The sequence below is a fragment of the Hemibagrus wyckioides genome, unplaced genomic scaffold (genome assembly GCF_019097595.1).
Source record: "Hemibagrus wyckioides isolate EC202008001 unplaced genomic scaffold, SWU_Hwy_1.0 Contig1, whole genome shotgun sequence".
Taxonomy (NCBI): Eukaryota; Metazoa; Chordata; class Actinopteri; order Siluriformes; family Bagridae; genus Hemibagrus; species Hemibagrus wyckioides.
Genome location: NW_026690769.1, coordinates 762743 through 789165, shown reverse-complemented (window position 1 = coordinate 789165; position 26423 = coordinate 762743). Strand labels below are relative to the sequence as shown.

Genomic DNA, 26423 nt, shown 5'->3' with positions numbered 1-26423 from the left:
AAAGAAGAGTAAAGGCAGATTTACAGATAAGATTCCAGTTTTCAGTGTTTCTCACACAGCAGGTGCTTTTGTTGATTTTTGTATGATTGAAGAACGTCACAAAGGTTTTACTGTGAAAAGTAGCTTTCATCGTCTCAAATAATGTGAGCAGGTTGTGTGGTGCTCTAGTTGTTGAGGCACAATAAGATAAGTGACTGCCCCATCTTGTGTTCACTGAAGAGAAAAAACATAACACACTAATAAATAAATAAAACCCTGCAAACAGGTCATATAGTCACACGTATGCTCTGGATTAATATTTTTATATTTGACCTTAGAATTTAATTGTATTCACAACACACAGAATTCCCTTTAGATAAATTTTCTTATGCTTGATCATGATTCACAACATTATATTTTAAACTAACATTCTTTTATGAAACATTTCTCTTCTTCACACTTTCTCAAACTGAACACTGCAAAAGAGCAGAAGACAACAATGCACTAAAGAATAAGACGGTTCTAGTTACTTGTTTAAAAATACAAGGAATTGGTTTACTGATTAGTTTGACTATTATATATGTGAAGTTACTACACTTAGACAATAAAATGCCCTTCATCTGCAGTGTAATTACTCCAGACAGAACAGAGAGGATCATGAGTCCACTGGCATTGTGGAATTCTGCTATGAGGATTGACCTGAGCCTTGTCTTTAGTGCACTTGTTATCAGTCAATATGGAATTGTACCATGAGGGTAGAAATCTTTCTTTATTAACAATGACACAACACCACACTACAAGAAAACACTTTAAGCAGAAGGATTTTAACAGTGTGATAGCACAGTGACACAGCAGGTAGTGTTGCTGCATCACAGCTTCAGGATCCCCAGTTTGATGATGTGTTCAGGTCACTGTCAGTTTGTGTGCAGTTTTGAATCACCTCCAAAAAACATGACAATCACCAGAAGAGAGAAAGAGAGAATCCCCCAAAAGGGCATGGAACTTTCTCTAAAGCATTGGTAAAGCTGCTTTCAATATAACAAAACTGTGTGAAAGTTTGCTTGTTCCTACATTTTCCATTTCTTGATCATTCTGTAAAATTCTATCTAAGATAGTTTTAATGAATTAAATGTTGCAGTGGTATTTATTGGTTTTGTGTTGAAATTGGTTTTGTCTGTTTTCCTTCCTCTGTGTGTCATGTGTGCAGCAGAAGGGAGCTTATTGTTAGAACCACTATACTTGAGAATAAGGAAGACGTTTTTTTTTTTTACTTTAATTAACCCCTTAATGCTCAGTCCTAACAAACACACAATGTTACAGGGAGTTAAATAGAAAAAATAAAATGTTCCTGTACTCAAGATAGCATCAGAAGTGAAAGAACAATAAAGGCAGAGTTTCAGATGAGTTCAGTGTTTCTGACACAGCAGGTGCTTTTGTTTGTCACAGAAATGACATTAGATGAGTATTTATTTTTATTTCAGTTTAGTCTTAAGTGGTCATATGTGTAGAATTGTGTAGAATGAAAGGGTCAGTGATTAATCCTTGTAGTTTGTGCTCTGCCTCAGATATCAAGGTTTCCAAGTCTGTAAGCAGCTTTACTGTTTTTACCGCCATGTTTGTCTCTTTATTCAACGTTTACACTGTAGGCAAACAGCCTCTGCAAGATTATATAAAAGATAAAAACATTTCCAAATTGTTTTGGTTATATATGTTCATGGTCCTGTCCTACATCCTGTCCTACATCCTGTCCTATCAGGGGAGTAAACACACAATTACACAATTACCTTAAATTTACTTAAATACTTGATTATTAATCACAAGATAATATTTGACACCGAAAAACTTTTATGAAATTATTTATTTATTTTGCCCAAACTGAACACTGTGCAAAACAACAGAAAAAATCACTGTAATAATGAATGAGTTCTAGTCAACCTTGAATGAGTAACCTGTCCTAAGCACATAGTAAACAAATACTGACAGCATATCATTTCTATTAATGAAAACAATCAATCTATTCTGTAAATATTAAATAATAATTAAATGTTATGTTGTTGTAAATTCAATATATATACATTGGGGCATTGTTTGTGAGTTCACAGTGTAGTATTGATTCACCCCTAATTATTATCAGTAGTACAGATTTATTATCAAATATAATTAGGCTCATTTGTGTCTTGGGGCCTGAAACAAAAATCTCACTTAGAAGTTTCCTAAACAATCTTGCTTTCTTTTACAGGTTCCACAGATGCAGGGTCTCAGAGGGTAACAGACATATTCCCAAAACCCACAACAATTAAGTGCTGAAGTATTTCAATCAATGTCAAAAACACACTGGGAAATCAAACTAGTGGACATTCTTATTATTCAAGACTCAAGACCAAAGTAAACCTGCACAGAAACATATGTTAAACACATCAGATCTCAAGCACAATAAACAAAGAAATAACTGTTCATCAAATGGAATGGTGTAACATTTTTGGGTATTTCAGGCATGTAAACTTTACACTGTCATTTACTAAGCTAGCTAAAGTTATTATTATCTAGGCTGATTGGAGTCTCTAAATTGCCCGTTGTGTGTGTGCCCTGCGATTGGCTGGCACTCCATCCAGGGTGTATCCTGCCTTGATTCCTGAGATAGGTACAGGCTCCCTGTGACCTGAGGATAGATTGGATAAGCAGTACAGACAATGAAAATAATGAAAACGTTTTCCTATTTGATTCATTTGTTAATTACATTACTCTTTTTTTCTACACAGAGCACATCAATACAAATGACTAGGTCTGAAATGCACGGCCTATACTGGTATATTGTATATTGTAAAATTCTGCTGTGATGATTGAACCAAGCTTTTACTTTTTATTTCCAGGTTATCAAGGAATATGGAATAGTATCATCAGTGTATAAAGATGTATACCTGACTATCTGAGTAAAGTGTCTGGAAGAGGCTCGGAGGCAACATCCACAAAGTTGTATATATTTTCTGGTAAGGATCCTCAATGGTGGATAGATAGACCCTAATCATCTTTCTAGTGGTTTTCATTATCTTCCATAGAGTCTTCTGCTCTGACACTGAGTGCAGTTTAATATTAAACAGCTGAATAGTTTCACATGATGCTATCAATATTTCCCTGAATGTAATGATGAGGATGGGAGAGAGGGGTCTGCTCTCCTATCTCTACATGAAATTGAGACACTTCTGGGATTTTCTGGCTCAGATAAGATTCTATGTGATGCACCATAAAAACTGTCATCACTGTGATGCCAACAGTCATGTATTTTTTAACCTGTGGATTGTTGCTTTTACATGGCTTTAAGCCTCTTCTTCTTCTTTCTGCATGTAGACTCATCAGAGCATCTAAAGAAATCCCCAAGAAGATTGAATACCAAAATAAGGAAAAGCTACTTTTAAAAGTTATATTAATAATCCCTCTCTAAACCAAATATTATACCATTAATGAATGCAAAATATTTAACTAATTTTTACTTTTCAGGCACTGATGAACTGTCAGACAAAGACATCAGATAGTATTGCTGCCTCACAGTTCCATGGTCCCCAGTTCGAGATTGAGCTCAGGTTTCCCTCATTTCCAGTGTTGCCAAGAAAAGCTATAGATCTCTGAACAGGATAAAGTGGTTAATGAAGCTTAAAAAACAATTAGCTATCTCCTAATAATCCAACATTTGTCAAACTATAACATATTTATGAACCCTTTATAAATTGCAAGAGAGACAGAATTCGCCAAAAATAGCATGTAAATAGCAGCTCAACATCATCAGCAGAACTGCTTTCAATATAACAAAACTGTGTGAAAGTTTTTGTACAGTGCAGCTGGATTTCCTGTCACTGTGGGCGCCAGAGCACAGTAGTATAGAGCAGAGTCTGATACAGCAGCAGAGGAGATGATCAGATCCACTTGTTTAGTTTTATCGTCAACTTTAGCAGACATTCTTGGGTCAGTGTTGGAAATTGGATTTCCTTTTTGGTCAACAATAAGAACGAACTCTGGTTTAGATTTTGGATATTGCTTGTACCAGTGCAGGTAGTTTCCTGTAGTAATGCTTGATTTGTATTTGCAGGACAGAGTAACATCATCACCTTCATCTACAGCTTTATGAGGGAAATCTGGCTCTATTGAATCTGCCATGGAGTCACCTGTCATAGAGAAGAGATCATAATGTTTTAACCTTTAAATAATCAACAGGAAATACTTAAGTCAGACCCACACTCTGCATTTTCACACTGCATCACCACACAGACTAATATTTAATATAATATAGTTAATATTTCTGTAATAATAAAAAGTCAATGTTAACTCACCTAGTGAAAGCCACAGATACATGAATATAACAGTGAACATGATGACTGGTCTTAGCTCAGTGAAAATAGTGGAGATCTTTCTGTAATCTAATATGTTAACACCATAAAGCTTCAAAATTGCTCCACCCCACAGCATCACATGACAGTGTCACCAATGTTGTTGTCAGATTGTTGATTCTTACTGAAACATCCTGGCTTTACATTCAGCCTCATATGGGGAACCTGTCCAGAGGACATTTAAGTAAACACATACTGAAAGCAGGAAATTAATGTATTTATGTTATTTCACATATGTTAGTGATATCTCTAAATTAGAGAAAGTTTGTGTAAACACCAGCAGGCAGATTAATGTTAGAAACACTAAGTGGAAGAGAATATGTTTTATTTAAGAATGAGGAAGAAATTAGTAGTTTCCCTTGGTAATTAAGGTTGAATTAATCCCTTATTTCTCAGCTCTAACAGTTAAATCTGAAAAATAAAACTTTCCTGTACTCACAATAGCATCAGAAGAAGAGAAAGAAGAATAAAGGCACATTCACATATAAGTTTCTAGTTTTTAATGTTTCTGACACAGCAGGTGCCAAAGAAATGACATTAGATGATTATTTATTCTTATGACAGTTTAGTGTTAAGTGGACAGTTGTGTTGTTTAATCAGAATGGTATCTCTGAAATTAGCTTAGGCACTAAGTGTAACCAGGGCAGGGGTTAGGATATTATATCAGCAGTATGTATGATAGAAGAACAAGTATACTCTATGTCTCAGAGAATGTGAGCAGGTTGTGTGGCGTTCTAGTTCTAGACCAACATTAAGATAAGTGACTGCGCCATCTTGTGTTCACTGAAGAGAAAAACCTTAACACCAAAAAAAATTGTTTTTGAACTTACCAAATATGTGCAGAAATATAATTGAAAAAAAAAAAATGTTTCTCTCTCTCTCTCTCTCTTTCACACACACACACACACACACACAGCCATTTGCTCACCCATTCACACCTAGGGGCAATTTAACATTATCAATCAATCTACTTAGACTAGCTTTATTTAGATATTACTTCAAACTTGTTGCAAAATATACACTAATAATATTAAAAATTAGATGATTGTTCAGTAAGTGGCAATATACAGTATCTCACAAAAGTGAGTACACCCCTCACATTTTTGTAAATATATGGCAACCTGTAGCTCTGGTGAACTCCATGCCCAAGAGGGTTAAGGCAATGCTGGAAAATAATGGTGGCCACACAAAATATTGACACTTTGGGCCCAATTTGGACATTTCCACTTACGGGTGTATTCACTTTTGTTGCCAACGGTTTAGACATTAATGGCTGTGTGTTGAGTTATTTTGAGGGGACAGCAAATTTACACTGTTATACAGGCTGTACACTCACTACTTTACATTGGAGCAGAGTGTCGTTTCTTCAGTGTTGTCACATGAAATGATATAATAAAATATTTACAAAACCGTGAGGGGTGTACTTACTTTTGTGAGATACTGTATGTCCATGTGTCCATACAGCCCTAAAACATCAGGCATGTGTGGCTTGGGGTGCAGTCAGAATTCTAATTCATCCCAAAAGTGTTGAGTGGGTTTGAGTTCAGGGCTGTGTGCAGGTAACTCATTTTATTCCACACCAAACTTGTAATAAACATCTTCATTGAGCTGGAACATGTTTTTGTAAGAATATAAAAACATCCTATACAATTGTGCAGCAGTTTGGAGAATGCCCACATACTGGTGTGATGGTTAGGTGTCCAGAAATATAGCCATATTGTACATATTCAGGACTTTGTTAGAATTAGTATTGTTGTAATAATGTTGTAATAACTGGTTGTGCATGTCAATAAAGAAACATATGTAAAAATATGTTAATATAAATACTGAACCCTTCTCAATATCTCAGTACCTCAGGTTATGGACTCTCCTTTCATACATATGCATACTTGTACCCTTTTTTAAAGGGCTACTGTAATATAAGCAGAACATTCATAAAGCTGCAACAAAATGTTCCCAATTATATATTTGCTTGAAATCTAATTTGTGCAAAGCCAATATTAAGGTATAACTTGTACTCAATTCACAGACAGATTAAAGTGCACAGTGGAATTGCACATTTTATTAGGTAGAATGTGTGTGTGTGTGTGTTCAGTGATTGTTTGCAGTCCGAATGGCCCAGGGGAAGAAGCTGTTTGTAAGTCTGGTGGTGTGAGACTTTGTTGACCTGAAGTGCCACCCAGATGGCAACAGGTCAAACAAGTGATGAGCAGGATGTGAGGAGTCTCCTGTGATGGCCTTGATTTTGCTGAGGCAGCAGGACCTGGACATGTCATCCAAGGAGGGCAGAGGGCAGCCGATGATTTTTTGAGCTGTTTTTCACCCTCTGCACAGTTTGTCTGTCCTCATCTGTGCAGCCTGTGTACCACACACCCAGACAGTATGTCAGTGTGCTCTCCACAGAGGTCTATAAGTACTGTTCCCTGGGGTAGCGTGGCCGAGTGGTCTAAGGCGCTAGATTTAGGCTCCAGTCTTTTCGGAGGTGTGGGTTCAAATCCCGCTGCTGCCAGCTGAGCCTTTTCAAGGCAGTGGTTGTGGGCTCTGGCACCGCAAAGGCTTTACAGGGGTTGTGGCTCCTGTGCCTTCTGCAAATGTGCTTAAGAGTTGCTGTTAGCTGGCTGCCTGGCTGCAAAAAAAAAAAACGAGCTCACACGGTACCGGAGCCCCCAGACCCAGGTGCTGAAATAGCTCCCAGGTTTCGGCAACTGGTGTCAACGCCGGCTGCTCCGTTTCACACCTTGCTTTTTCAAACAGCAAGTCCAAACAACCACAGAACGGTACACAAAACACGGTTTCCGCGTGTGTGAGCCGCATCAGTCGTGCCCTTACCATGGTTACGAGCTACCAACAAAACAACAATTCAACCAAGAATAAAAAATCGACATAAGAAGTGGTGGCCAAGAGGTTTGGGCAATGGAGTGCAAGTGCCAGGTGCACTGAGGTGTAAGGTCATGTGGGTGACCTAGGATGCCAAGAGGTTAAGGAAACAGACTGCTAATGCACGTGGGATGGGCTCCAGTTGCTTTGGGAACAGGCTTGTTTAAACGCGTTGAGTTATGGTGCTCCGCTACGGAATTGTTGCGGTCTCTGTGGACATTTGGTCGTGGGTGCCTCAATTGCACCTGACGAGGTGGCCGAGAGGTTAAGGTGATGGACTGCTAATCCATTGTGCTCTGCACGCGTGGGTTCGAATCCCATCCTCGTCGCTTGTGTGCCCTTTAACCTCCTCTTTACCACAACTCTTGCACGCGGAATGCTTCGGAGTGCTAGAGGGGATCGAGAAAAGCTAACCCTGGGTCTAGGTGTTTCGCAACCGTGTGCTGTATTTCCATGCTGGTTGGACGCAGATGCTGTAAGGCTGACGGGTCGCCGCTGGAGATCCATGCAGATCAATGCAGACAGCAGCCCGGATCGTGCACCTTTATATATCTCATCAAAACCAGATGAAATTTCTAATTGGTCTAGATTAACTGAGTGTGTTAAAGATATTAGAGATTGGATGGCCGATAATTTCCTATTATTAAATTCTGACAAAACGGAGATATTACTTATTGGCCCAAAAACTAGTACACAGAAGCTCTCACAATTCAGCTTGCACCTAGAAGGATGCACTGTTACTACTAGCTCAACAGTGAAAGACCTGGGTGTAATATTAGACAGCAACTTATCCTTTGAAAACCATATTTACAATATCACAAAAACAGCCTTCTTCCATCTTAGAAATATTGCCAAGCTTAGGAACATTTTATCTGTATCTGATGCAGAAAAGCTAGTTCATGCATTCATGACCTCCAGACTGGACTACTGTAATGCATTACTAGGTGGTTGTCCTGCATCTTCAATAAACAAGCTACAGTTAGTCCAGAATGCAGCCGCCAGAGTTCTTACCAGATCAAGAAAATATGATCATATAACCCCAATATTATCATCCCTGCACTGGCTACCTGTTAAGTTTAGAATTGACTATAAACTAGCTCTACTCACATACAAGGCTCTAAATGGTTTAGCTCCCACCTATCTATCCAGTCTTCTAACACATTACAATCCACCACGCTCTTTAAGATCACAAAATTCTGGACTTCTAGTAGTTCCCAAAATATCAAAATCCACAAAAGGAGGTAGAGCGTTTTGTATTTAGCTCCAAAACTCTGGAATAGTCTTCCTTCCTTTAAACTGGGAGACTGTGTCTGAGCCCCGAACACAGTCTCCCAGTTTAAATATAGACTAAAGACTTATCTCTTTAGTCAGGCATACATCTAACACTTCCCATAACCTTGCACTCCAGTACATCTGATTAAATGCACATTCAGCTAGTACTGCTAATATTATGAACAGCAGCTACGCTAATGCTGTTCCATTGTTTCCTTTCTTCTACCCATCCCGAGGCATACAGAGACTGTGCCGGCTCCAGTGGCATCCGGAGATGGACCAGCTCCAGCCGGGTTCTGCTTGTGAGGATTGGGATATTCAAGCAGCGCCATGGACAACAACCTCCTTATTGATTCACATAACACTATACACATGCTGTATCTACATCACACAATTGTCACCCAAATGAGGATGGGTTCCCTTTTGAGTCTGGTTCCTCTCAAGGTTTCTTCCTCATACCATCTAAGGGAGTTTTCCTTGCCACAGTCGCCTCAGTCACCTCAGGCTTGCTCACTTGGGATAACATCTAGGACTGTTTGTCTGTTTGTCTGTTCATATGTTTGTTGTTTTCTTATGTGGTTTCTCATGTAAAGCTGCTTTGAGACAATGCTCTTTGTTAAAAGCGCTATACAAATAAAATTGAATTGAATTGAATTGATTGCAACAGACTGGGATGCGAGTTCATATCAGCAAACCTTGTCAACAAGAGCCTAAGCCTTTCAAACCTTTCCTGGGTTTGGATCTTGAATCACGTCTGGTAATGGAAGCATGCGTGGTACAACCATTGCGACCGCCTGCCAGAGTGCCTCTCTTTCCCGACCTGGCAGGCCTCCCTTGACCACAGCCCCACAACCCTCCAAGTGCATGGGTAGCGTCGCCAAAAAAACCATGGTTATTAATTAATGTAATTAATTAACTGATTAAATATGATTGTGATAGTTAAAACTATTGATAAACTGATGAAAATGAATTACCTGTAACTAGAGTGAGAATCAGTGGTATGTATCTCACTATGTACAGTAAGTTGTATAGTTGATCCATTTCTGAACACAGCTCTGTGAGGATTCTGTATAATAGTGCTGTATGTGCTGAACTTTACACATCTCTAGAAGGACACACCCAGGAAGTGATGCAGTTTTAGTGTTATTTTGTACAGATCACTTCACACAGTGTCAGTGACAGAAATCTAGAGTCATTATGGCTGGTGTCGTATTTCAAGATTCATCATCTATACAATACTATAAGCCTTTATCTGTTTGTGTGTTTTTTAAATTATTTGTACATTTATAAATAATTATGATAATTTGCTGTGGAAAATCATAGGAAACTGATCCAGATTTAAACAAAATCTCTCATAAGTAAATTTGCTGTGTCTATAACCAAAAGGTAATTAAATTCAGTTCAATTCAATTCAGTTCACTTCATTTTTATTTGTACAGCACTTTTAACAATGGACAGCAGCTTTACAGAAATACAGAAATTCAGAATAGAAATTACAATGTTGAAAATTAACTTTACCCCTAATGAGCAACTCTGAGGCAACAGCGGCAAGAAAAAACTCTGTGAGACGATATGAGGAAGACTCAAATGTGAACCCATCCTCATCTGGGTGATACCAGAGAGTGTGATTATGAATAAATTACCTTCTAATTGTATATTATCAAACATTAAAAGCAGCCGAGGAGATGATCAGATCCACTTGTTTAGTTTTATCATCAACTTTAGCAGACAGACGTGGTGGCATAGGGATTTACCTCCACACGGAGTGATAAAAAAAGGAACTCAGGTTTAGATTTTGGATGTTGTTTGTACCATTGTAGGCTGTTTACTGAACCACTGTCTTTGTAGCTGCAGGACAGAGTAACATCATCACCTTCATCTACAACTTTATGAGTGAAAAGTGGTTCTAATAAATCTGCCATGGAGTCACCTGTTATAGAGAAGAGAACATAATAATTTTTTAGTTTTGAGTTATATAACTCATATTCTATTTTTTCTTAACATCACACAGGCTAATTAATCATTAATTTATTATCTCCTTTCTGAAAAGATCAATGATAACTTACCTAATGAAAGCCACAGACACATGAATATAACAGTGAACATGATGAATGGTGTTAGTAAAACGACAATATTCTGAGGTCTTTCTGTACTCTATTATATTAATATTACAGAGGTTCATGTCTCCACAAAGTGTGACATTCTCTATCCTGCTCCCCATATTCCAAAGAGAGGCTCCAGGTTGGAGCTTTAATTTTCAGAGGTAATTACAGTGGGATTTGAACCTTCTTGGACCTCTGGAAAAACAAGCTTCCAAGCAAGAACCAAGCCAGCAGCACAAGTTCCCATTAGTTTTGTCCCAACCACTTTATTCCATGTAGGACCAGGGCTCGTCCGGGATTTGAACCCGGGACCTCTCGCACCCAAAGCGAGAATCATACCCCTAGACCAACGAGCCAGGTTGTCCCAAGCTAGCTTGTTGTGTGCCAATGGAGGGTCACTGTACTCTGTAACTGTATGACCTTCCTGTTCATATGGACTGGGGTCCGAGTAAAAGGAACTCGGTTACACAAAGTCAAGTTAACAATAAAGTGAGGGCTCCTGTGGGATTTGAACCTTTTTTGGAATGCAGACGTTAAGTGTGAACCAAGTAAGCAGCTCTTGCCATTGGGCCAAATATATCATTAATCTCGGTGGACATGAAGATCAAAATCAATTCTTGTAGAACAAGCTTGCTTTAGTGTCAGGTGGAGGTTTCAGTATAGGTCAAGTTTACAGGATTGTAGCTTCTTTGCTGGAAACTGTACTGTTGCTCCAGTATAGCTTGGTGAATATTATGAGGCTTCAAGTAGTTTCTGTGATATTTGCAGTAAGTTTAAAAATGATTCCAGTTGGTAATAAAATTGAATTAGCTGGTTGCTAAAGAAACTCAGGTGGCTGGTGGGGTATGGTTTGATAACTGTTACAAGGTCTCATCTGTTCGATAGGGTGACACTAGGAAGCTATAATGGAGTCCCATGTGGTTGCTATGGATTTTAAAAAAATATTTTAGTATGATTTATGTCATTTACAGGGTTGTTACTGTAGTCTTAGATTTCTGTTCTTGGTGAACAGGAATGAAACCCGATGTGGTCTTTAGCTGTTGTAGCTCATCTACCTCAAGAATTGATTATGGAGCACTATTTCAGTAGAGCTTATTTATTTCCTGATTGTGTGATGGAAACTGTGTTTTTATTTTCCACAATTCTTATTCTTAGTTATACATACTTTCAGGTATCCTGTAATTCTCAAAAATATATTAAAGATCCTGCAAAGACACACATGATGAACACATTAAATCTCATGCTCAGTAAAATAAACAAACAAACATAAAAAAAAAATTAAATCAGATCAGCTGCTTGTCAAAAGAGTTGTACAATATCCACATTTTTATTCCTAGAACAGAATCAAATTCCAGCATGTGATCTTTACACTGTCATTAAGTAAATAAACCATCAAACCTGCCACTATTGTTTATGAGAACTGCACTTAATACTGCAGAGGGAGTGAACATGTGGCTTCTTCAAACACACACCTAACTTTTCTATCTGTATTTGGATTCACTTAGAATGTTTTGTCTATTCAATTCAAATAAAGTATTCATATATGGTTATATACATACATTTCTATTGGATCAATAATCAGAATGCTGATGTTATGCATAGCTTCCAGTCTTTTCTTCTTATTGTGATTCTTTAACACTTTCATGTTTGAGGTCTCTGTATGTTTTTGGACAGTGAAGTTGACTTTCCTGTCACTGTGGGCTGCAAGGCGCAGTAGTACAGTGCAGAGTCTGATACTGAAGCAGGCGAGATCTCCAAATCCACACGCTTCAGACTCTTATGAACTTTAGCAGACAAATGAGGATGAGGAGTATCACCTGTCTGATTCCCTCCCGATTCCATCAACAGAACGAGGAATTCTGGTGCTGCATTGGAATATTGTCGATACCACTGTAGATTGTTCATAGAAACAGTGTATTTATAATCACAGGAGAGTGTAACTGCTTGCTCCTCTTTACCATAGACAGCAGAAGATGTTGGAGTAATGCTGTCCTGTGTGCTCTCACCTGAAGAGGACATTTATTTCAGAATATTATCATTTTATATTATACAGTATACATACAGTACATGCTTACAATCTAAAACACTCACACATGGAAACATTTCTTTACTAGTTATAAAACATTTAAACATGATATATGGGGATATATAAAATATAAGCTTACCTATGAACATGGTAAAAAACAGAAACATACAGAAAACCATCATGTTTTAATTTCCTCTGTTCTTCTGAAAGTTTCCTTTTTATGTTACAGTAAATGTCAAGTTTCCTTCTACTCTGTCTTCAGTGAAGCATCTAAGCATTTCTTGTGTACAAAGCCTCAACTGTAGCTTCCCTCTGTTTTAACCAATCAGAGTGCAGGATTTGCCGCATTATGTAAAATACACACACATGTTCTAAAAGAATTTAATGAGCAAAAGATTCATATATTTAGTTCCTGTATTTCCTATTTCTATGAACTTAAACCTTTTCTAATCTACAAAATATATTGTTGCAATTACAAACAATTCTTATTGTGAAATTAAATTCTTCAGCAGATTTATAGTACACCCTTAAAGTCTAAACAAAACACCAGAGGTACTGTAGTGATTGATAGGATTTTAAAAAATTCCCCATAAAATTATAACAATATAAAACCCCTAACAAGGTGGTGTTTGAGAGCATGTGCACAAATACATAAGCATCTTGTATTAAGCTCAAGATTCTGCAGTAATTCAAGTGTTTCAGTCGGACTGCACTCCACACACCATGTATCTGTGCTGAAGCTTTGTTCAGGTTTAATGTTCATGGCTACTTTAACACTCCACATGGTTCTGTTGTGTCCAGGTCCAGTTTCATTTGGAATCATTACAGCATTTCAGCATATCAGAACACAAGAATAACCCGTCTTTTTCTTTTTTATCTGTATTTCTGACATTAACCTAGACAAAAACAAGTCCTCAGATTCAGCATCCTTAAAGAGACAAATTTGCTGGTCTGCTTGTGATTATTGTCCTTTAATATGACCCAGTTTCAGCACAACATAAGCTCATGGACAGTCTTACATTTGTCTCAAGAATATTCTAATATAAAGTGGAGATCATCAATGTCCAAATGATTAAAAGTTTTCTAGAGCCTGTGGCTGCAAAACAACCGAATCCTCACCCCTCCACCAACATGACACTTGGTATGAGGTGTTTGTTGTGATAAACTCTGTTTGACCTTCACCAAACATGAAACTATGAATAATGATTAAACATCAGTCCAAAAAAATATTGTTCCCCAATTTGTTAAGATGCTGCCATGTTTTTTTGTAGAGAAAGGGCTTCTTCCTCTCACCTCCTCCATGAAAGCCATATGTGGAGGCAGGACTGAGGTGGAGCACAGGTTTGTGAATGGAAGGTGGTGCAGGGAAGAGTAAGTGCTGTTTCCACTGGTCAGGGTCGTAACACTTAAGACCTGGGAAATGCAACTGTGAATGGATTTTTGCTGATCCATTTAAAATTTGGCAGACATTGTACATCCATTTAACTGAAAATACAAATGTTAATACACAATTTCCATTTTCATTTCCTTTCCTTTTCCATAATATTTTATACCAACATACTTTTATGAAATGATTTTTTTCTCACACTGAACAGCAGGTAGTGTTGCTGCATCACAGCTTCAGGATCCCCAGTTTGATGATGAGTTTAGTTCACTGTCAGTTTGTGTGCAGATTTGCATCACCTCCAAAAAACATGAGAGTAGGAATTTGCTAGGAGAAATTTCCCCTTTGTGTGAAAGAGTTTGTGTATGGAGCTCTGCAAAGGACTGACATCCCATTCAGGGTGTTTTCTCACCTTATGTGTGACTCCTTATTAACCATGACCCTGACCAGTAGAGAAACAGAGAATCCCCCAAAAGGACATGTAACTTTCTCTAAAGCATTGACAGAACTGCTTTCAATATAACAAAACTGTGTGAAGGTTTTTGTACAGTGCAGCTGGATTTCCTGTCACTGTGGGCTCCAGAGCACAGGAGTATAGAGCAGAGTCTGATACAGCAGCAGAGGAGATGATCAGATCCACTTTCTTATTCGTTTTATCTTGTTTTATGGACAATCGTGGATGAGGTGGTTGAGCCTTTATGACAGTTTCAGTGCGTTCAAGAATCAGCAGCAGAAACTCGGGTCTTGATCCAGCTTTTTGTCGATACCAGTGGAGACTGTCAACTGATCCAGTATATGTGCAGGACAGTGAGATGTTGCTGCCTTCCATTGAAAATACATTGGTTTGATCTGGTTTAATGTTATTGTCAGCAGCCTCTGCTATAAAAACATTACAACAATATTGTGATATTTTAATCATAAATGACACATTTCACATGAAAAATTGTGTCTTCTTAATTAGAGTTATTGAAAAATAATATTTTGTGTGCAGTGTATATGACTTACCAACATCAGAAAGAGTGAAAAACACCACGAAGAGGAACAACATTGTTTTCCTGAGTGTTTAGTTCAAACCTCTAGCTTTAGAAATGAATGTCAGTGTTACTATTTGATGTACATCTCCACCTCTAGCTCCACCTACTTGTATTTATGTATATTCATGACAGATCTGCTGTTCTGTATACTGTTTATATAAATCTGTAGAAATGTTTTTGCATTAATAATAAAATGTGGTTCTAAGAATCCTTGGATTCACTAATACCATTTCTCAGTTCCATTGCCTCATTGTTCTGTGAAATTCTATCTAAGACAGTTTTACTGGATTAAATGTATGTTGCAGTGGTATTTATTGGTTTTGTGTGTATAAATTTGTTGTGTTTGTTTGTCTTCCTCTGTGGGTCATGTGTGCAGCAGAAGGCAGCATATTGTCAGAACCACTAAGGAAGAAAATAAGGTTTATTTGAGAATAAGGAAGAAATATTTTTACAAACTTTAATTAACCCCATAATGCTCAGCCCTAACAACCACACAAGGTTACAGGGAGTTAAATATAAAATATAAAATGTTCCTGTACTCAAGATAGCATCAGAAGTGAAAGAACAATAAAGGCAGAGTTTCAGATGAGTTCAGTGTTTCTGAAACAGCAGGTGCTTTTGTTTGTCACAGAAATGACGTTAGATGAGTATTTATTCTTATTACAGTTTAGTCTTAAGTGGTCAGATGTGTAGAATTGTGTAGTGTAAAAGAGTCAGTGATTTATTCTTGTAGTTTGTGTTCTGCCTCAGATAGCAAGGTTTAAAAGTCCATAAGCAGCTTTGCTGTTTTTACCGCCATGTTTGTCTCTTTATTCAACTTTTACTCTGCAGGCAAACAGCCTAGGCATGATTCTATAGAAAATAAAAACATTTAGACATAGTTTTGTTGAAATATGTACATGGAGGTGTCAAAATACAGTAGAAACAGAAGCCACAGCAACATCTGGCATGTTTTTCCAGACAGCCACTTACATATGCTCTGGATTAATAATTTTATATATTAAGATAGTTTGAGATATCTTCATAACCCCCATATATTTATCTCTCAAATACCTCTAGATTTGTCATTTTGCATTTTCTTTTCCACAAAAAACAACATTATTAATGGAAGAAAACAGATGTGGAGCATCAACTCCACTGAATTAGCCACAATTCCCTTTAGATACATTTACTTAGAAGCCTGATCATGAATCATAATTTGAAACCAACTTAATTTTATTAAATTAGTCTTTTCTTCAAATTCTCTCACACTGAGCACTGTGCAAAAGTGTAGAAAAAACAATGTACTAATAAATGAGACAGTTCTACTTAATTGTTTGAAAATATGATTACAAAATACAATATAATAAGACTGACAAGATGTCAGGTGAAGCTCAGGCCAGTCAGTGGTTTCATCTGTAAAAGATTACGCTTCAAAACAAACAAATCAAACTACACACCATATATAATAAAGCAACAAAACTTTACATCAGACGCACTGCAACAATTAATTATTCATCTTAACAGAAGCAACAAAAGGTCTAATTCCTGAACCATATTCCTTTGTTTTGGGGATTATCTCATTCTGATGAGGTTTAAATTGTTGTTATTAATGGCCACAATATACAGTTTCAGTATTATACATATGGATTTACTGCATTCAAGATAAACACTGTACAGTTTTTGTACAGTGCAGCTGGATTTCCTGTCACTGTGGGCCTCAGAGCACAGTAGTATAGAGCAGAGTCTGATACAGCAGCAGAGGAGATGATCAGATCCACTTGTTCATCATCAACTTTAGCAGACTTTCTTGGGTCAGTGTTGGAAATTAGATCTCCTTTTTGGTCAACATTAAGAAGGAACTCAGGTTTAGATTTTGGATATTGCTTGTACCAGTGCAGGTAGTTTCCTGTAGTAATGCTTGATTTGTATTTGCAGGACAGAGTAACATCATCACCTTCACCTACAGCTTTATGAGGGAAATCTGGCTCTATTGAATCTGCCATGGAGTCACCTGTCATAGAGAAGAGATCATAATGTTTTAACCTTTAAATAATCAACAGGAAATACTTAAGTCAGACCCACACTCTGCATTTTCACACTGCATCACCACACAGACTAATATTTAATATAATATAGTTAATATTTCTGTAATAACAAAAAGTCAATGTTAACTCACCTAGTGAAAGGCACAGATACATGAATATAACAGTGAACATGATGACTGGTCTTAGCTCAGTGAAAATAGTGGAGATCTTTCTGTAATCTAATATGTTAACACCATAAAGCTTCAAAATTGCTCCACCCCACAGCATCACATGACAGTGTCACCAATGTTGTTGTCAGATTGTTGATTCTTACTGAAACATCCTGGCTTTACATTCAGCCTCATATGGGGAACCTGTCCAGAGCACATTTAAGTAAACACATACTGAAAGGAGGAAATCAAGTTTTGTTGTAAATCTGAAAAATAAAACTTTCCTGTATTCATGATAGCATCAGAAGAAGAGAAAGAAGAGTAAAGGCAGATTTACAGATAAGTTTCCAGTTTTCAGTGTTTCTGACACAGCAGGTGCTTTTGTTTGTCAAAGAAATGACATTAGATGAGTATTTATTCTTATGACAGTTTAGTGTTAAGTGGACAGTTGTGTTGTTTAATCAGAATGGTATCTCTGAAATTATCTTAGGCACTAAGAGTAACCAGGGCAGGGGTTAGGATATTATATCAGCAGTATGTATGATAGAAGAACAAGTATACTCTATGTCACAAAGGTTTTCCTGTGAAAAGTAGCTTCCATCATCTCAGAGAAAGTGAGCAGGTTGTGTGGTGCTCTAGTTCTAGACCCACAATAAGATAAGTGACTGCGCCATCTTGTGTTCACTGAAGAGAAAAACCTTAACACACTAATAAATAAAGCCCTGCAAAAAGGTCATACAGCCACACATATATTGGATTTTTAATTTTTATTAGACCTTATATTTAAATTGTATTTACAGTTTGGGGTGTCATCCATTTCTCTCTTAAATACTGCTGGGTTTGTCACTGTATCTTTGTTTTTTATATTTTCTTTACGTTACTTAATACAAAGCAGAAAAAATAAATAATAAGGGAAAACTAAAAGGAAACAGATGTTGAACACGGTTGTAAAAATCAACAACTAAACTAAATTGGCCACTGAGAAATGCTTTATATTCACATGATATACTTTCTGTCCTATCAGGGGATTAAACACACACAACTGCCTTTAGATAAATTTACTTAGATGCTTGATCATGAATCTCAACATAATATTTTAAACCAACATACTTTTATGAAATGATTCTTAGTCTTTTCTTCAAATGTTCTCACACTGAATACAAAAACAAACCAATGCAGTAATGAATGATCCAGTTCTAGTCAACTGTAGTGTTTATAAAATCTGATGACACTGATAATGCATGATGACAGGATAATGCTAGGTGAAGTGCAGGCCAGTTGGTGGGTGCATGTGTAAAAGTTTAGGATTTAAAATAAACACCGTATAAAATAAATAACAAAACTTTACATCAGACGCACTTCAGCAGTTCATTATTTTCTGTGATTTTGTGCACCTTAGTTTATTAGCTTTTTTTATACCATGAATGGTCTTAGCTGAATAGAAATATTCTTTCTGTACTCTAATATGTTCATTTTATGAAGCTCCACCCCACAGCATCACATGACAGTGTCACCAATGTTGCTGACAGATTGTTGATTCTTACAGATAAATCCAGGATTTACATTCAGCTTTAGTTAAAGGACCTATATATATTTTAAGCAAACCCAAAGCAGGGACTATTTGTAATATACAGAAAATAGCAACAATATAATTAAACAAATGTAATTATTCTAATGATAATTATACAACTGTTAAGCCATAATATAAAAATTAAACAAGTTTTAAATTAATTACATCAATTATATGTTTGCAATCAGGTGGCTTAGTGGTTAGCACGTTCACCTCACACCTCCACGTGTCCATCTCCATGTGTCCTGGGTTCAAGTCTTGCTCCTGCTCACTGTGTGTGTGTGTGTGTGTGTAGAGTTTGCATGTTGCTTGGTGGGTTTCCTGCGGGTGCTACAGTTTCCTCCCAAAGACATGCTTCTAGGCTGATTGGAGTTCTGTAGTGTGTACATGAGTGTGTGTGTGCACCCTGCGATGAATTGGCACTCTGTCCAGGGTGTATCCTGCCTTGATGCCCGATGATGCCTGAAATAGGCACAGGCTCCCTTTGACCTGAGAATAGATCAGATAAGTGGTACAGAAATAAAATGTTAAAAAGTAATCAGTGGTGTCTGCATCTACATCTGGAATATTCCAATCCAAAATAGTTTCTAAAGTATCTAAACCAGTGGTGGGCCATCAGTGCCAGCAAGGCCTTCTCTGCTGGCCTAAACAGCAGTGATCTGAATCACTGATTTGCATTTTAATATATTTTTCCATGCGTGTGTATTAAATTATTCCCAATAGTCTATTCTCTACATTTCCTAGCTTTGCTCTTGGTTGCGCTGCTTCCAGTAATGATAAGAATATTTATCTAATCATATTTCAGCCAGTGGCTGACATCATGTGTTGCCAGAGTGAAAGAAATCTGTCTTAAGGCCTTCAGAATGAATAGTGCAGGCGCCCGTAGCTTATTATAAGTGGCAATTAAAATTGTTACATTAACCAATCAGATTTCGAGTTGGCGTCATTGGCGCCATCTAGCAGGCATACGATTACGTCAGCAATTTCCCGTCCTTTGATTGGACAACTGGAGTAGTCAGAGGCAGAGAACCACACAAACTAAATAAAATTATTTTAACTCACAATGACTGACAGAGGAGAAGAAATCGATTTGGTGGCAGACATCCTTACACATGCATTTTCAAGGCAGACTGTAATAAAATTGACTATTCCTTGTGAGGTGTGAAATACTCTAGCCTAATTTCTATTTTACTTTGCTATTAAACGGTTGAGGACACCAGTGAAGACCGCAGGACGCGGTAACCATAGTAACCAGTGATTTCCGGATTGGACCTAAGATTTCCAGCCCAGCTACAGCTTAAAACCCGTCCATTTAAAAATAAAATAAAATAAAATAGCAGCCCCAAATGCATACTGTGATAACTAATACATTAACAAACAGAAAACCCAAAACAAATGGGTAAGTGCAAAGGGCACTATTTAGACACACACACACACACACACACACACACACACACACTGACAGACCCGCAGCACAGGCGATCTCACCCAGTGTCCAGCTCTTCAAGTCCTGCAGAAATCCGCGGAAGTTTTGATAATTTTATGATCATTCCTAAATATCATTCAACATTACATTAGTAATATTGACTGTCAGATACTGAGCCAAAAGTGGTCACGTGATGAAAGAACGAACGAACCAGACCCGAAGACGGTACTGACTGCAGAGCCGAAGTCTATGAGGCTGTCACGTGACGAGCAAGTTTCCCCGCACAGAACCAGGTAGGATCTTGCGCATGCGCGGTCAATAAAAAATGAATCTCTCCCGAGTCATATTACGGATTCATTCAAAATGAACGAATCTTTCAAGGAATCGAATCAGAGCCACGGAGGCCAGCTGTACGCCAACTGCATCTTGTTAAAACGTAAAGAAAACAAAAAAAATCTCTGTAATTCACTTATGGTGTTCTAGATGGCTACTTAATTTACACCTTAACACGAAGCAGGATGTAAGCCTAAACATGTCCTGTTCTCCAAAAAAGATGATGTACTGTACATTTCCTCCCGCCGCCCCATCATAAGTGCTTCTTCTCATCGCAGTTTCATAATAACACATCTAACATTCTGTCACGTTCCTTACAGTAAAAACAGCTTGAGTAAAATAAAGGAAAGGTTTGTTTACTGGTTAAAAGGTTTGCTTTACTCATTACGATATTTATCTTAAACGTCAGAGAGACCCTGATGTTTCTAGTGTTTTTTTTGTTCTGCTGTAGGTACTTGTGCTCTGAGACTCTGGGACTCAGAGACTGAGGGAGATGTCTGTTGTTCTGTCTCTGCAGGAAATTGAATCGCTTTTGGGATTTTCTGGCCCAGAAAAGATCCTAGGTGATTTGCACCCCCATACCTGGAAGCTTTCAGTTTAGACAAGAATGGCATTCAAGCCCAGATTGTCTCCCACTACCTGGACAACTGTGAACTTAACAACACCATGAAATTCGGGGGTATCAACAGTGATGCCATCCCTCTCAAGACACCTGATCTCTTCAACAATAGGGCACAGCACTGCATCAAGACCATAGGTTGAATTGCATTATCTGATTTGAAAACTGCTAGAAGGAAGTGTGACCGTAAACTTGATAGCAGGTCTGGTGGCAAGCTCTTCATGATGAAATATATAAATCCTAACTTGTGAATCCCAGTCTTCGATCCAAGAGGATTGACAGTTTCACAGTCATCACTATACAGCAGTAGCAGAACTGAAACCTCAAGTGGATACGTTTTACAAAACTCCCCATCAAAGACATCCTGAAGTGCATCACCCTCTCTCTGCTGCCATTCTATCATGGCCTTCAAAATACCAGGAATTTCAAGTAGCTTGACAAGAAGGCACTGTAGTGGAATACGCTGATAGGAATCAGGAACTGCAACTTGTCGGACAGTGCCAGTGGTGGAATCCCATTGCTGTACATAGGAAACCCCAGGCAAAAACTCCTCAACTGGCTGAATAAAGTTTCCTGATTTAGCAAAATACTGCATCTGTTTATAGTCTGTTTCCAGTTCTCTGAAAGGCTCAGCTGCAAGAGCATGAGCTCTTCTACTTTTGGGCTTTGATCAAGACCAAACTGACTAAATAACGACATAGTCTGCAATTGTAGTCTGCTCACAATATCGAAGATTAAACTAGAGGTCTGTTGTACCACAAAGTTTAAGTTAGAAAATGTCTGGGCAGATCTAGACTTCAGATTAGCTAAAAAAAAAAAGGGTCACCCATTCGATAATGTCCTCTTGCTGTAGTTCATCCCATTCATCCTCAACTTCCTGTCCTAACTCCTCTTCGGCATTAAGTTCATCATCAGGCTGGGCCAGCTGTTCAACTTGGTTTTCATGCTGCTCACTAGGTGTCTTCTGTAAGACCTGATGTAAGAAAAAGTTCTGCCACAACCATTTTCACTACATTGGAAATATGTTGATGAACTGTTTATATGGTGTACTGCTTGTAAATGTTTAAAGATACTCCTGACATCCCCAGGAATTTGCCCTTTACACCAAAAGCAAACATATGCCTTGGGAACGTTTAAAAAATGATCTGCTAAAATAATAGTGCAAAAAGTGGGGAAAATTAAGCCCTTTCCATCTGCAGTGACCGTAACTACTTACAAATTCTCTGAAGTATTTCATGAACTTTAGCCTTGGGCCAATTTTTGGGATTATGTAGTTGATGGTCCCCTCATCTAAAAGCAGAAAGCTTTCTTCATCTATTGCCTGATCTGAAAGACAAAACGACACAGAACACAAAGACATCTTGTCAACATTAAAATCATGGAAGCTAGTTATAATAATAATAATAATAATAGTTATAATAATATTGTCATAGCTCGGGAGAAATGCGGGAGAATTTTGATCACGGAGTAAATGGGGAGAGGGTAACGTTAATAGCTATTGTCAGCTAGAGTCAGCTAAACTATCAAGCTATGTAGCTCAGACCAGGCTGAAAGTTCGAGTGTAACGTTAACACGGTAACAGTAATAAATGTTACAAACACAATGATAATTTTTTCTGTCATATGTGACTTAAGTGGGAGAAAATGTGTATACAGACCTTGTATTTAGCGTTATTTTCGCTTAAATGCATGAGGGAGATGAACCGTCAGCGGTGTTGGAGCCCAAAAGAGAAGACACGAAGTTGACACAGCTGTTGAATACACCGCTGAACTTTGGGGGAGGGGCGGTCTTGTCTGTGATGTGTCAGCAGTCACTAGCTAACCCAACCCAAACCCAGCGGCTGGGTTACACAAAAAGTACCCAATTCTCTGTAAATAACCCAGAAAAATGACCCAACAGAGGCAACCCAGCATTTGGGTAGAAAAAATAACCCAGCATTTTTTAATGTATACAGTTAATCATGCTAAAGCTGGTGAATCTGATCAAATCTGTTGCTTCAGGTCTTAGCTAGCCACTGAGCTGAAATTTTCAAATTTTCAAGCATGCAGTTATAGCTTTTTTCATAACCTTATGTTAAATGTTAATTAAAAACAAAGTACCTGCTTCAGTAAATCCAAATACATTTTTTAAATCAGGGATGTCAAAAAACATAAGTTCACATTTATTAAATTACTAAACCTTTTAAACTATCAAAACTCTATCAACTTAACAAAAGAATATAAGTTAGGAGACCTGTGACCTTACTTAGTAAATTGAGTTAAGTCAACTACTTGGGTTAAAAGTTGAGTTAACTCAAAAATGCTGTGCAGCAAGTTGCCTTAAAATTTTAAGTTGAGTCAACGTTGTATTTTTTACAGTGCAGTTGCTTTGGGAGTATAATGGTATAATGTGACCAAACTCTACTTAGCTACTTCCCATAAATTTTCCACTATAAAATCAAACATTTAAAACCAAGATTTTTTTACCACAACTCTGCTCAAAACACATATCGGCTGTGATTACCTCCGACCAGATCTCAGGGTGCTGATATAACAGCATACCCTTTTGTTTTTTATATTGTTTAATATCTCACATAGTTAAAACATTTTAGACAATAAAAGCACATACTGCACTCATAAAATAAAGGACAATAAAATTCTTTACAAAGTGGTCAAAAGCAGAGCTTGCAAACACTGAACATTGTCTGTAAGTTTAGTACAGCTTTCCTAATTCAGTTCTCTTTAAAATTGTCTTCTAATAAAACTATTCTAAGACCAATTTAACATTAGGTAAACTTGACATTGTTCAAAACATCCTTATAGATATTTTTCTTTTTCAACAATTGGAAATCACTGAACTATCAATGTAGTACTGAAAAATTTCCTTTAGAGTTCTCTTAAAGACAGCTCTATTTACTCTAGCTCAACTCAGGAATGGTTTACCATGGGGGAAAAATCACATCATAGCAATGATTTTACTATTACTGCATCAGGCGATTTTTTAGTGATTGGATTTTAGGTTTGAGTGACTTGTGGCCAAGAGACAAAATCACTCTCTGTATGAAATCAAATGTGCTCTTCAGAGCTGCAGGATACTCTAAGTTTAGATCATAAATCAGTCCAAAAAGCAGACACATTGCTTGTGGAAGATTTTCCACATCATCCACAACCATGGTACCTTCCAAAATAATAGCTGTTGTTTTGGCATCAAGATGCAGGGAGTAGGGTAATGTTGCAGTTGCAGAGTGCTCGGGAATCACCAGTCAAAATTCCAATTGCAATTTCGGACATTTCTTCATTGTCATCTCAGTCCTAAAAACAGGGCATATAGCAAAAATAAGGTCAAAGTAAGACACAAAACATCTTTTAAGAGCATATACTCACAGTAAAATGTGAAACAAAATTAATAACACTACAATATGTCTAAATGTACAGGCCTTTTCAATCAGGACACAGCAGTGGATGCAGGAACGAATACAGACATTCAAACCACTGCATGAAAAGACAATAAATCAAACGGAAGGCCAGCTATATAAATTAAAACCTATTCTAAAACTCACAATTTGATATTTGAAAAGTTATCAAAATACATAATTATGAAGGAGAATTGACTGAATTTTTAAAATTTTTTTCTTTCTTTCAATCTAATCTCCTTTCTGTATTTTATATTTATTTTACTGTACTTTGTTACCTCTTTTACTGACTTCATCTCTGTTGCATCTGTCCTTTATACTTCCTACCTGTCTAAATTTCCAACCTCCTGTTTATTGTCCTTCTTACTATTGTTTTTCTTTCTTTTCTTTATGTATTATAAAATGTCTTCTTACTGTCTTTTTTTCTTAATTTATCTTTACTTTCTTTTCTCTACCCCAGGTGTAGGCAAGTTCGGTCCTAGAGAGCAGTCCTGCAGATTTCAGCTCCAACCCTGAAAAAAAGATTTGCTTGCCTGTAGCCTTAGTAATCCTGAAAACCTTGATTAGCTTGTTCAGATGTGTTTGATTAGGGTTGGAGCTGAACTCTACAGGATTGCGGCTCTCTAGGACCTACCCCTGCTCTACCCCTTCTGTGTTTCAGTTTCCGTACTGTTTAGATCTCAAAACTGTTTAAAGAGCAGTTTGCCTGTCGAAACTACTTACAAAACAGGTCTTGTAAAAATCGGTGGGGTCCTCTCCAAGAAGGAATGGTAATCCATAGAGAACGGCTGTTCATCTCACGTTGATGTTGGATTTCTGCAAAGTTATGAAAATTATTATTTAATAGCGCTCATGGCACTAACACAACACAAAGCAAAGAACAACAGCAAAAGCAACAGTTGTTTTAATATAAAAAAAAATTGTGATGTGTGTGAGGAGCTTACATCATTTTTAATCTGGTGCAAAATCTTCTTAAGTTTGGATAAAATTCTGTCATCATTCACTTGCCCTCTGGTTTTTCCAAACCTGTATAAATGTCTTTGTCCAGCCGAACGCAAAGGAAGATGTTTGTGAGAATGTCAGTAACCAAACAGATCTCATCCCCCATTTACTACCATAATAGGAAAAATAAATACTATGGAAGTAAATGGGGGATGAGATCTGTTTGGTTACTGAAATTCTTACAAATACGTTCTTTTGTGTTCAGCAGAACTAAAACATTTATACAGGTTTGAAACTATCTGAGTAAATGACAGTTTTAATTTTGGGTGAACTATTTCTTTAATGATCCATAAAACCAAGAATATTTATTCACCTGACTCTGTGTGAAAAGGGCTGGCCACCTTTCCACTGTATTCTTCACTGCAGGTTCCTTCTCTATCAGTTCCTTTCTACACAAGGCAAATGTAGAATTCATGTTCTGGGCTCAGGCACTTTTAACACGCGGTTTCTACAGTCCTTCAACCATCTCCTTCCTTTTAGACTCCATGCTGGCTTCATCTTCACCATCAGGGAAGTTCGGTAGAAAGTTGATTTCAAACCTCTTGGGACTTTTGATGTTTCTCTGAGGCTGCTGTCCCCTTCTTTTCCAACCATTTATGGATATCTCCAAACATCCAGCTTGATGCAGTTTTGAGTGGTAGTTACCCATTTTCCATCTGAGGCTATCATACCACCTATTCCGCCCCTTAGATGAGCTCTCCTGACACTTGTAGATATGTTTTATCTCGCATGTATTGTAGATTTCCCTGATGTAATCTGTATTCAACGTCAACAGGAAAAGTAGGGATCTCAAAATATTCTGGCCATGCAGTCCATAGACTATGAGATGAATGATCATCAGAAGCCACAGACA

The 26423-nt window shown here is 37.6% G+C and overlaps 3 non-coding genes and 1 gene segment (V, D, J or C); 2 read left to right on the top strand and 2 right to left on the bottom strand.

The window, feature by feature from the left end:
• Positions 1-1716: 1716 nt before the first annotated feature.
• On the bottom strand, positions 1717-4341 carry LOC131349625 (T cell receptor alpha variable 13-1-like). The segment is given in 3 exon segments: positions 1717-1728; positions 3844-4136; positions 4302-4341. Coding segments are annotated over 3 exon segments (345 nt in total).
• Positions 4342-6785: 2444 nt separating this feature from the next.
• On the top strand, positions 6786-6867 carry trnal-uag (transfer RNA leucine (anticodon UAG)). Its single transcript has one exon. It is a non-coding gene; the product is annotated as a tRNA-Leu (tRNA).
• A 615-nt stretch (positions 6868-7482) lies between these two features.
• trnas-gcu (transfer RNA serine (anticodon GCU)) lies at positions 7483-7564 on the top strand. The gene has a single exon. It is a non-coding gene; the product is annotated as a tRNA-Ser (tRNA).
• A 3329-nt stretch (positions 7565-10893) lies between these two features.
• On the bottom strand, positions 10894-10965 carry trnap-ugg (transfer RNA proline (anticodon UGG)). Its single transcript has one exon. It is a non-coding gene; the product is annotated as a tRNA-Pro (tRNA).
• Positions 10966-26423: the final 15458 nt, after the last annotated feature.